The sequence below is a fragment of the Chiloscyllium plagiosum genome, chromosome 7 (assembly GCF_004010195.1).
Source record: "Chiloscyllium plagiosum isolate BGI_BamShark_2017 chromosome 7, ASM401019v2, whole genome shotgun sequence".
Taxonomy (NCBI): domain Eukaryota; kingdom Metazoa; phylum Chordata; class Chondrichthyes; order Orectolobiformes; family Hemiscylliidae; genus Chiloscyllium; species Chiloscyllium plagiosum.
In genome coordinates, this window is record NC_057716.1 from 20,830,698 (window position 1) to 20,842,641 (window position 11,944).

The 11,944-nt window shown below is 48.1% G+C and overlaps 1 protein-coding gene across 1 annotated transcript in view; it reads right to left on the reverse strand.

The window, feature by feature from the left end:
* The window catches only part of slc19a1 (solute carrier family 19 member 1), a 33,227-nt gene that overhangs the window by 16,933 nt on the left and 4,350 nt on the right, over positions 1–11,944 (reverse strand). The window contains exon 2 of the mRNA XM_043694474.1: positions 1,848–2,517. Coding sequence (XP_043550409.1) covers positions 1,848–2,517 — 670 coding nt within the window. The remainder of the gene's footprint in view (positions 1–1,847; positions 2,518–11,944) is intronic.

Genomic DNA, 11,944 nt, shown 5'->3' on the forward strand with positions numbered 1-11,944 from the left:
CACCTACAGTGTGGCCAGAGGACCGGCAGCTCACTTCCAACAAATTGGGATGCCAAAGTGGAGGGTCAAAGTTCAGAAACAAAGGGCACCAAAGGTTGACAAGAGCAAACATGCGGGGCAAGGGTCAGCAATCAAGAGAGGCAAGACCCCGAAAAGGAAGGAAGGACGGACGGAAGATCGAGGGAAACAAGGAGATCCACTTTGGAAGAGATTTGAGATGATCAACTCCTCAGGAATGAAGACAGAACGTGACCCGTGAGACATTGCTGCTTCAAGCAAAGACGGGGAGGAAAATCAAAGAGGAGTTATTAAAAAACAAAAAGCAAACTTCCTTCATTTGACTGGAACACTTATTCAGAAATGAATTATTGAACGGGATAAAAGAACTAGGCAGGATGAAGGCACCTATTGACTAATGGCAGGGTCTTTGGGGGTGGGGTCATGTGGTGAAACCAGTGGAACCCTGGGAAGGATGTGAAAGTAAGAGCAAGAGCAAGGGCCATCCCTTTAGGAGGGGGGGGGGGGGAGGAAAGAGTTCAGAACCTTAACATTTACAGCCAGGCAGGTCTACAGTGATGTAGGAAGTACATCCTGGTACGAGAAGGCGAGGGAAACCTGGATGCTGAATTGAAGACAGTTCGTTTCTGTTAATTAACATTATCAAGGGATAGGGAATAATGACAGGGAGATGGAGATAGCCACAAGTATGTGGATGACCTAACCGAGTTCTGGAAGGGGCTGGATGGTCTAATGTTCCACTATTCCAATGGAGTGTTGAATGTGTAAAGGAACTCTTATGGTCTCATTCTATGATGGAGCAGGCACGAGGCACCAAGTACCCTACAGCAGCTCCGGTGTTTGGTGGAGGAAATAAGAGAGTGGTGTGCCATTATAACAGCATGGAGGAAATGGCATTGGACTGTCACTGGACTGGTAAATGAGAGGCCAGACTAATGCTCAAGGGGGTCAGGGGTGAAATCCCACCACGGCAGTCTGGGTAACCAGCTCAACCAGCCTCATTCACTAATTTAGTTTAGGGAAGGACACTCAACGTCAATAGCTGGCCTGCTCTACGTGTGACTCTAGACCCATAGCAATGTGATCGGCTCTTATCTACTCCCTTGACAATTCAGAATGGACAACAAATGCCGCTCCAGCCAGTGGACACCCACAGCCCACAAAAGAAATTACAGAAGGGGGCCACAAGGAAGTTGAAGGACCCAGGGTCAGGTGATGCACTCCCAAATCGGATGCAAAATGGCGACACTGGTTAACGGGTAACTCGTTGCGCTCACTGCACTTTGAATGCATGACGAGCAACTATTCGAGAGATCGTTACCCTGGGGACCCTCAGTGTCCAGACACTGACTCTGAATGAGGCACTCTCTACATCACCACCGTATGGAAAGTTCGCATTTATATAGCGCCTTTCAACAGGACATCCCAAACTGAAAAGAACTCCACAGCGAAAGGAGAGTCACTTGCAGTATAGGAAACACACCAGCCAAATTCATGGAAATCATCGAACCCCTACAGTGCAGATGGAGGCCATTTGACCCATCAAGAGCAGACCCGCCCCATCCCACATTTTCCACGGCAAATCCCTCTACGCATCCTTGGACACTAGAGGCAATTTGGCATGGCCAGTCCAGCTAACCTGCACACCCTTTGGAGTGTGGGAGGAAAGCCCTGCAGACATAGGGAGAATGTGGGGTTTGCACAGTCACCCGAGGGCAGAATCGAACCCTGGCACGATGAGATGGCAGCCACAGTGAGCCACCGTGCAGGGATTCGGTTAGAGACAACTCAGCAACCCTGACACTTCAGATCTGACCTCTAACCTCAGCAGCGAGACCTCCAGCCCGTAGCAGGCTGCAAACATGGAGGAAGGAAGGGAAACAGAGGCTGCTCACCTTTGAGCTCCAGGATCATCTTGACCAGCGCCATTTCCCGCCACTGCCAGCCTCGGGGGGCCTTCTGCTTCTCGGCCACCAGCGAGATGGAGGTGGCATTGATTGCCTCGCCCTCGGAGTGCAGCGTGCCATTGGCTGTCAGCGCGTGCCGCCTGTTGAAGAACATGGTCCTCTTCGGCCTCTTGAGGAACAGGGTCAGGGTGAAGGCGAAGGTGACAAAGCCGAGGGAGATGTAGTTCAGGGTGAGGAAGGGCACGTCACCCAGGGTGACAAACAGCTGGCCCAGCACCGAGCTGACAAAGACCCCCATGAGCACGGAGGAACGAGAGTAGCTCGCCACCTTCTGGTAGGACTGCGGGCTGACCAGGGTGAAGATGTACGAGGAGTAGGCCACCCGAGCGGCCATGGTGATGCCGTAGAAGAACTCCATGAACTGCATCTGCAGCACGGTGGTCCCAAAGAGCAGCAAGAGCCAGATGGCCACGTGACTGAGGCTCTGTAGGATCAGCACCGGCTTATAGCGCAGGTAGTCAGTCAGCAGGAAGACAGGGACCAACACCGACATGTACGCGTACGACAGCACGGGCGTGATCTCATTGGTGAGCTGCAGAAAGGAACATGGTGGGGTGGGGTGGGGGGGGGGAGGAAAAAAAATATTTGAAGAAGTTTGGAACAAACTCTGTGACAATATTGTGCATATATCAGACTTACACAGAGTCCTACAGCATGGAAACAGACCCTTCGGTCCAACCAGTCCATGCTAAACTATTTTCAAACTAAACTAGGCCCACCTGCCTGCTCCTGGCTCATATCCCTCCAAACCTTTCCTATTCACGTACTTATCCAAATGTCTTTTAATCATCATAATTGTACCCCACATCCGCCACTTCCTCAGGAAATTCATTCCACGCACAAACCACTTGGCGTTAAAACGTTGCCCCTCGTGTCTTTTTTAAAATCTCTCTCTTCTGACTTTAAAAACATACCCCTCATCTTGAAACCAACCCCCGCTCCCATCCCATCCTACGGAAAAGACACCTACCCTTTAACCTTATCTATATTGCCTCTATGAAGGTCACCTCTAAACTTCCGACGCTCCAGTGAAAAAAGATCCCAGCATATCCAGCCTCTCTTTATAACTAAAGCTCACCACTCCTGCCAACATCCTGGTAAATCTCTTCAGAACCCTCTCCAGCTTAATAATATCCTTCCTATAACTAACTGGGTGACCACAACTGGACACAGTAATCCAGAAGAGGCCTCACCAATGGGTCCTGTACAACGTCAACATGACATCCCAACTCCAATACCGAAGGGACTGAGCAATGAAGGCAAGCATGCCAAATGCCTTCTTAACCACCCTGTCTATAGATGATGCAAACTTCAAAGAATTACGTGCCTGACCCCCTAGGTCCCACTGCTCTACAACACTACCCAAGGCCCTGCCATTAATTGTACAAGTCCTGCCCGAATAAACAAAACCAGAGGATCAGATGACCATGGGAAATAGGTTCTTTAGGAATGGGTGTACGTATGCATTGTAAAGTGGGAGAGACTGAGGGGGTTAGGCAGAGCTTCCCGATACGGAGATGATCGCCACTGGTGGAGTGGGGAAAGTTGAAGGAGCAGAGAGCTCTTGGAGGTGGGGTGCAGTGGGAGGAGATCGCAAAGCTAATGGAGGGCAAATTGAAAATTCTCCTCAAGGTGCTTCCCTGCATCTCGCAGACTTAGCTGGCTCACGGCATGTTTACGCTCCCAGAATCAGTTGCACACTTTGGACTTTTGTAATCTGCTGTTTAGCAGCTGTGAAGGTTAAAGTGACCTGTTATCACACTGATACAGCTAATGAAGTGAACACACTTTCCTGAATCACTCATTACTGAAGGATCTTCAGATTAAACACCAGCCTTCCCACTTTTCTCTCTTGGTGATGTTCCCCTACAGCAACAAGTTGTATTGCCATGGGGACAGTGAAATGCTGCAAGTCTCAAACAGAAACTAATCACAGGCCAATCAGTACAGACTCTAACTAACTAACTAATGAAATAACGTGTGGGGAGTCACTGACAAAGGACCATTAGCTTTCAGTCACCCACGTTTTGTCAAAAGAAAACAAGTGTCTTTTAGGGACGCTGTTAAATGGGAGCCACTACCAACAGCCCTCGCACTGCTTCACTGGAGAGATACACAGTTCTGGCGAGACGTTCATTGTGCCAGGACAGCTCAGTTTTTTCAAAGACAAACAAAAACAAATAAACAACAACAAAAAAAACACGGGAAGGGACCTTATTCCTGATTCCCGGTTCCACTGGTTTTGCCAACGGACAAAGGTGCCAGCAGTGAGCTCCATTGAGAAGCTAGGCAATTCTCTTAACCTGTATTTCTGTGGAGAAATGTCAGAGGACAGTATGGTGGCTCAGTGGTTAGCCCTGCTGCCTCACAGCGCCAGGGGCCTGGGTTCGATTCCAGCCTTGGGTGAGAGTGTCTGTGTGGAGTTTGCACATTCTCCCTGTGTTTGCGTGGGTTTCCTCCGGTTTCCTCCCACAGTCCAAAAAGATGTGCAGGTCAGGTGAATTGGCCATGCTAAATTGCCCGTAGTGTCCAGGGACGTGTAGGTTAGGGACATTAGTCTTGGGAAATGTAGAGTAGTAGGGCAGGGGAATGGGTGCGGATGGGATACTCTGAGGGTCAGTGTGGACTTGTTAGGCCCAAGAACCTGGTTTTCATATTGTAAGGATTCTATAACTCCAGGGACAAACAGTCAGGAAATCCCCCAACTTGGGAACCTTGCCTTGGTGGTGAAAACCAGAAGGCGAGGAGGGATCGAGAGGGGGTGAGGAGAGGTTAGTGTGGACAGACAAACTGACGCTGTTGTCAGCAACAGCAAGGGTGGCAGCATTCAGGTCAACAGAAGGGATGTTGCAACACAGCCAAAGCCAGGGACATCCTCAGACTTTGCCAACATTAGCACTGAAATGACCATTGTCAATGGGAAGCACACCCCCAGTACCACACTGCAGCGTGTGGCAAAACCTCCAAACTTTGCACCTGCTGACTGTGAGTGATGTAGAAAGACAGGTGTCTCTCTCTCATACACACACAACCCATGACCGACAGAGAGCCCGGAGACACTAAAAAAAGGCAGACACAGAAGGAGAATAATTCCCGAATGGGACCTTTGACCCTGATCCTATTTTGTTGGTTTTATCTGCGGGCTGACTCAGAGTTAGGTCTCTCAGTCTAAGCCTTTTTCACAATGTTACAGCTGGTTAATAATCTCCATGCTCTTCAAACCAACCCTGCTAATTATCACATTAAAAACTCCGACACAGTAAACTACTCACACAGGCTCACCCCGAATCAGTGCGTGATTGCAAAATTCACACAGTTTCCTAATATCACCAATACCATGACACGTATACCTTTAACCTCCTGCTACTGCTTAGAGGACATGGGTGCAAATTCTTACCTAGGGAAGACAGTAGGATTTCATTTGGATTCATTTAAACCAAACATGGCATTGAAAAGTTGGTCTCAGGTGATAGTGACCAATGACAAACTGGTGCAAAGTCCAGCTCATTAATGTTGTTCAGGGAATGAAATTAGCCTGGCCTGGACCACGGGTGACTCCCAGCCCACAGCAACCTGGCTGACTCTTGGTTACTCTCTGAAATAGCTGAGCAGGAGGCTGGAAGAACACAGCAAGCCAGGCAGCATCAGGGGTGGAGAAGTCAATGTTTCAGGTGTAACACTTCATCAGGACTGGGGGTGGGTGTAAGGGGAGTTTCAGATAAAGGAGGAGTGGGATGGGAAAGAAAAGAGAAAGCTTTTGGTGGGGAAAGGGTCAGAATGGTAAGGTAGGGATAGTTGAACGGGCCCTAGTTGGTCAATGGGAGGAATGAGCCCGGTTGGTGGCTGGAAGGAAGAGTCGGTCACTGGAATAGAAGGGAGAAGGACGGGGCTGGGAAGGGAGTCGGGGGATGGGTGAAAAGGGAGATTGTTTGAAATGTTGAGTCCTCTGGGCTGTAGGCTGTCCAGGCAGAAGAGGTGGTGGTGTTGTTCCCCCAATTTGCGGTCTAACTCAAACAACCTTCCCACCCCCCGATTCCCTTTCAAGCCCTGCCTACTCCCTTCCATTCCTCTGACCGACCCTTCCTTCCCAGCCATCAACCGGCTTCATTCCTCCCATTGACCATCCAGGCCTACCTCACCACCACCCTTTACCTGCGACTACCCCAAAACGCTCCCCACCCACCCCCCCCCCAACCCCACCAGTCCTGAAGAAGGGTGACACCCAACACGTCAACTTCTCCACCTCCTGATGCTGCCTGGCTTGCTGTGTTCACCCAGCCTCCTGCCGGTCTACCTTGGATTCCAGCATCTGCAGTTTGTCTGTCTCTGAAACAGCTGACCCTGCCACTCCGTTCTAGGGCAATTGAGGTCAGACAACAAATGCTAACCTTGCCAGTGACACAATCAGCCTTGGCGAGGTAGGCCCGAAGCAGACTCTTGGCTGTGGTGGAGTCAAGTTTGGGCTGGTTCAGTAGCCAGTGGCATCAGTGCAGCCGCATTGGCAAAGACCATAGAGGATCACAGTGGCGAGGGCATTGGTGGAGGCAAGATGGTGCCAATGCGTGGCAACTCTTGTTCCAATGGAGGCAAAGGGGATTCATGCCTGGCCACTAGGCCCCATGGCAGAGCGCTTAACAAGGAGGACTGTAAAGTTAAATACTTCCTGTGTGTTCTATGTTTTGGTTTATTCTTCCTGTGTTTTAAGACAGCGTCAGAGAGTGGCGACACTGTGCAACACTTTACATTGTATCCTGTCACAAAGTACACATGACATTAAATAAATAAATAAAATGTAAAGAAGAGGGAAACACACGTTGGCATCCCCATGCCCCTACCCCTCCCAGCACGCAAATCTCCATTTCCAAAGTCCATCTCCCACCCTTGCCACAGAGCAGTCTATGGAGAGTGACAGATTCCGCAATAATCCTGACAGAATCACAATGACTCGGTGGATCAAAGATACAGCCAACTGACCTTGACCCATTGACCACACTCCCACACTTCCCAGCATTCTCCTGCTGATCAGGGTGAAGGATCCCAGACAACGTTAGCACAAGTGCAATCCCAGCAAGCCCTCCCTCCCTCCTTCCAACAAGGAGCAGATGAACAGACACAGTATTTAGTTAACCACAACCGTCATTAGGAAGACAAACCTATTCCAATTTTATTAAAATCAAAACCCTATGGTTTCAGTATCTTCTGCCCTGTTCCTAGCAAGTCAGAGTGATGGACAAGCAGCAAGCCATTACAAAGTTCTGTCATGAGGAAATAAAGGCATTAAGAACGAGGAGGTGCTGACCTACCGGTTAACAGGCTTTAGATGGAGGGTTAGAGATGCTCCAACATGTCAACATTTAAATCTCCAGCTGTGGGATTCACCCCAATGCTCATAAACAGAAATGTTCTCTCATCATCACTGGAAATACTGCAATGTTTAAACTTTTAGCTTCATTTCTCCTCCTCAACACTAAGAAAGCCTGCAAATGTTTAATTTTGTTTTTATGCAGAACTAAGAGAGTGAAGGTCATGTTTAACTTTTAACTTTGCTTTCTTCCAGGTTAAGTTTTTGTACCTAGGTACTTGTACCTAAGATAGTGCTGTGTGTGAGGACATTGAAAACCTCTTACTGTGCTACTGTATTTTTGTACTTGAGTACAAGTGACAAAGTTTAAATTTAAAATCATGCTAACTGTTGTGGGGGCTTTTTGTGCACAATCCGGCTACCGCCCTTCCTTCATTACCGCCTGTGGATGTGAAAAGCACTATGCAAATGCAAGTCTCTTCCCTTCCCCACCAACTCCCTGCAGAAGGTCCTTCAGACACAGGGGAGTCAAATACTGACTTGCATTCATATGGCGCTTTCAAAGACCTCAGGATGTCCCACAGTCCCTCGTGGTCATGGAAGTACTTCTGCAGTCTGGCTATTGTTGTTATTGTAAGAAATGAGTCAGGGAGACAGTGCTTCGCAGACTACATCTGTTGGTATATGGAAGTTTGGAACTAGGGTGAGGTGGGGGAAGGGGAAATGAGGAAACTGTTGAAGTCCACATTGATGCCTGGGGTTGAAGTGTTCCGAGGCAGAAGATGAGGCGTTCTTCCTCCAGGCGTCTGGAGGTGAGGGAGCGGCGAAGGAGGCCCAGGACCTCCATGTCCTCGGCAGAGTGGGAGGGGGAGTTGAAATGTTGGGCCACGGGGCGGTGTGGTTGATTGGTGTGGGTGTCCCGGAGATGTTCCCTAAAGCACTCTGCTAGGAGGCATCCAGTGTCCCCAGTGTAGAGGAGACCGCATCGGGAGCAACGGATACAATAAATGATATTGGTGGATGTGCAGGTAAAACTGACTCCAGCAGGCGGACAGAGATGGCCAGGAGCAAACCTTCCAATGGTGAAGGGTGCACATTAACAAAGCTCAAGCTCATAACAAGGAAAATACTCAGGAGACACCATATCCATACCTCAGAAAGCTGGACAAGTCTAACCTGATCTGTGGAAGAAAATGGAGGCCTTTGAAACATGGATGCCAATACCTTAGCTGAAGATTCCATCTGCAAAAGGAGGAGGAGTGCTAAAGTTGCAAGAAGATTAAAAAGACGACATCCAGAAAGCATTTTGGTCTTTTGTTCTCAATTGCAAAATGGAGAGTAGCAGGACGCTGGCCGTCAGGACAGGCTGCAATGGGTGTGAGGTTGATCTAAGACAGATTGGGGTGGTAGACCACATCAGCAGATCTCCAGGCAGCAGCAGGAATAGTAGGTAAAGACAGTCTTCCAAATACATGCCAACGTGGTTGACAGTCTTCGATTCAAAAACAGACCAGGAGATGTTGGGTCAATGGGCTGAGGGGTGGCAGATGGAGCTCGAGTTGGATAAACACGAGGTATTCCTTTTGGTAAAGCAAACAAAGGCAGGACTAGTTAATGGTAAGGCCCTGCGGAGTGTTGTAGAACAGAGAGACCTAGGGGTTCAGGGACATTGTTCTTTGAAGTTTGCGTCACATGTAGACATGGTAGTTAAGAAGGCATTTAGCACATATGCCTTTATTGCTCAGACCTCGGATATAAATGTTGTGACGTCACGTTGAGGTTGTACAGGACATTGGCAAGGCCTCTTCTGGAGTACTGTGTCCACTTCTGGTCACCCTACTTCAGGGACAATATTATGAGGCTGGAGAGGGTTTAGGGGAGATTTGCTGGGAATGGAGTAATTGAGTTATAAAAATAGGGTGGGACTTTATCACTGGAGTGTAGAAGGTTGAGAGGTGGCCTTATAGGGACTTATGAAATCAGGAGGGTCAATAGATAAGGTGATTAGCAAAGACCTTTTCCCTGAAGTGGGGAGGGGGGTGGAAATTCAAAATTATGGGCATATTTTTAAGGCAAGAGGAGAAAGTTTCAAAAGGGACATGAGGTGCAACTTTTTTTAAAACAAAGAGTGATTGGTGTGTGGAATTAACTGCTGGAGAAAGTGGTAGATGCAGGTACACTTACAATGTTTGAAAGACATTTGGATACGTTCATTAATATGAAGGTTTTGGAAGGATATAGGCCAAACACAGACAGGTGGGACCAGTTTAGTTTGGGAACATGGTTGGCATGGAGGAGTTGGACTGAACGGTCCGTTTCCCTGCTGTGTGACTCTATAAAAAGATTTCCAAAAATGAAACCAAAACCGAGAGGTTCCAACTCCCAGAAAACACACCCTACACATAGAGCTATTTTCTGTATGGAGAAAAAAAAAGGATGGGGTGATAGCCTGACAGAGAGCTTCCAGCCAAGGACTAGTAGAGCAGACCTGGAGGCCATTTGGCCCATCAAGACATGCATGCTTTTACTCTGCATCAAACACAAACCCTTCATTCAAATCACTGACGGATTACACATAGCCGTGGCTCCAGTAATCTTTCACGTGGTCTGCCGCAATACCAGCTTGCCACCCTGAAAAAGTGACCCATCTGTTCCAACTCGGTTTCCTGACTTGCACCAATTCCTACATCCAATCATGAAGGGGCTTGACTGGGAGAAAGTGCTCCTGTACAAATAAGGAGGTCGTTAATACATCCAGAGGATTGCGAGGGACTTTATTTTTTTTAAAACCAATAAAAGGGAAACGCCAGTGAACACAGAGAATGAGAAAGGGGATAGAAAGCGTGATGTTGCTTGAGTGGAACTGAGATGCTGAGCGTAGTGGATTTCTGAGCGAATCCATTTGGGGTAAGTTTTGGTGAGTACAAGCCGTGCTCGTCATTTCGATCTAAAATGGAGAGTGGGAGAACACCCATGGAGCCACTAATGAAGCTGGAACATAATCCAGGAGGAAGGAGTGCAGTTTATTTTTCTTAACTGCACGGAGGTGGGGGTGAGTGGGGGGGTGATTCTTAAAAAGCCGATGACAATAGGATTAGTACAACTTCAAAGCTATAGTAGCGACACATCAGGACCCCAACCTGCCAATTCGCACACTGCTAATAATAAAAAAAAAGAAAAAACACAATGCATATTTAATAATTAAGACAGACAGAAAATAAATTCCTTCACGTAGTAGGCTCTTAGGGGGCCTGAAAGCTCTTTCCAGCCAACGTACCACCTTTTGTGAAACGTCGCCACCATTCCAGCACTGGAAAGGCACAGCAAGATCCCACAAACCCAGTGTTATGGGATGATCATGTCAGTGATAATGGGTTAAGAGACAAATTTGAGGGACGGGGGGAGAAAATATCTTGGTCTCCATTTTTTTTTAAAATGGAGCGACAGAACGTGGATGATTTAATAACTCTGACAGTGTTGCAACTGGGAACGTCGGCAAGGAGACGGTGCTCAGCTGGATGCAGGAGGATTTGAACGCACAAGTCTCCAGAGAGGGAACTGAGTGTTAGCGCTAGCCCACCTCAGCGACAGTTCCTTGACCCTCAGCTCTTGACAGGATACAAGACGGAACCTCCTACAGAGCGGTCTGTGAGACGCAGTCAGCATTGGAAATGTTTAAGCCTGAGCGCCTTTGAAGCGTTAAAAAGGTGACAGCAACTTCAGTCAAAAACAAGTCCCTGCGGGGACAAACCGATCAAGCAGTAAATTCAGGTCTAAACTGGGGCAACACACACCGATCCTGGAGAGGGAAGGCTGTAACTTTAGGCAGTACCATAAAGCAGATGGACCGAATGGCCTCCCCTATTTGCAAAAGTTATTTTTTTTTTTAAATTTCAAACCCGGGCCTTGAGTCGGGTTTATCCAGCACAGAAAAGATTTACAAGGATGTTGCCAGGGTTGGAGGATTTGAGCTATAGGGAGAGGCTAAACAGGCTGGGGCTGTTTTCCCTGGACTGTCAGAGGCTGAGGGGTGACCTTATAGAGGTTTACAAAATTATGAGGGGCATGGATAGGATAAATAGACAAAGTTTTTTCCCGGGGTCGGCGAGTACAGAACCAGAGGGCATAGGTTTAGGGTGGGAGGGGAAAGATATAAACGAGACCTAAGGGGCAACTTTTTCCACACAGAGGGTGGTACGTGCATGGAATGAGCTGCCAGAGGATGTGATGGAGGCTGGTACAATTGCAACATTTAAGAGGCATGGATGGGTATATGAATAGGAAAGGTTTGGAGGGATATGGGCGAGGTGCTGGCAGGTGGGACTAGATTGGGATATCTGGTCAGCATGGACAGGTTGGACCGAAGATGTATACTGTACATCTCTATGACATCAGGACTGGATTTACTTGTTGAACCGCTGTACAGAAGCTGGGAAGGATTCAGAATTAGGTTTATTGTCATGCGTACTCACATAAAAGAGGTACAGTTAATAAGTTCGCAGCTGACACCAAAATTGGAGGTGTAGTGGACAGCGAAGAAGGTCACCTCTAATTATAACAGGATCTTGATCAAATGGGCCAATGGACTGAGAACTGGCAGATGGAGTTTAATTCAGATAAATGCAAGTTGCTGCATTTTGGGAAAGCAAATCTTAGC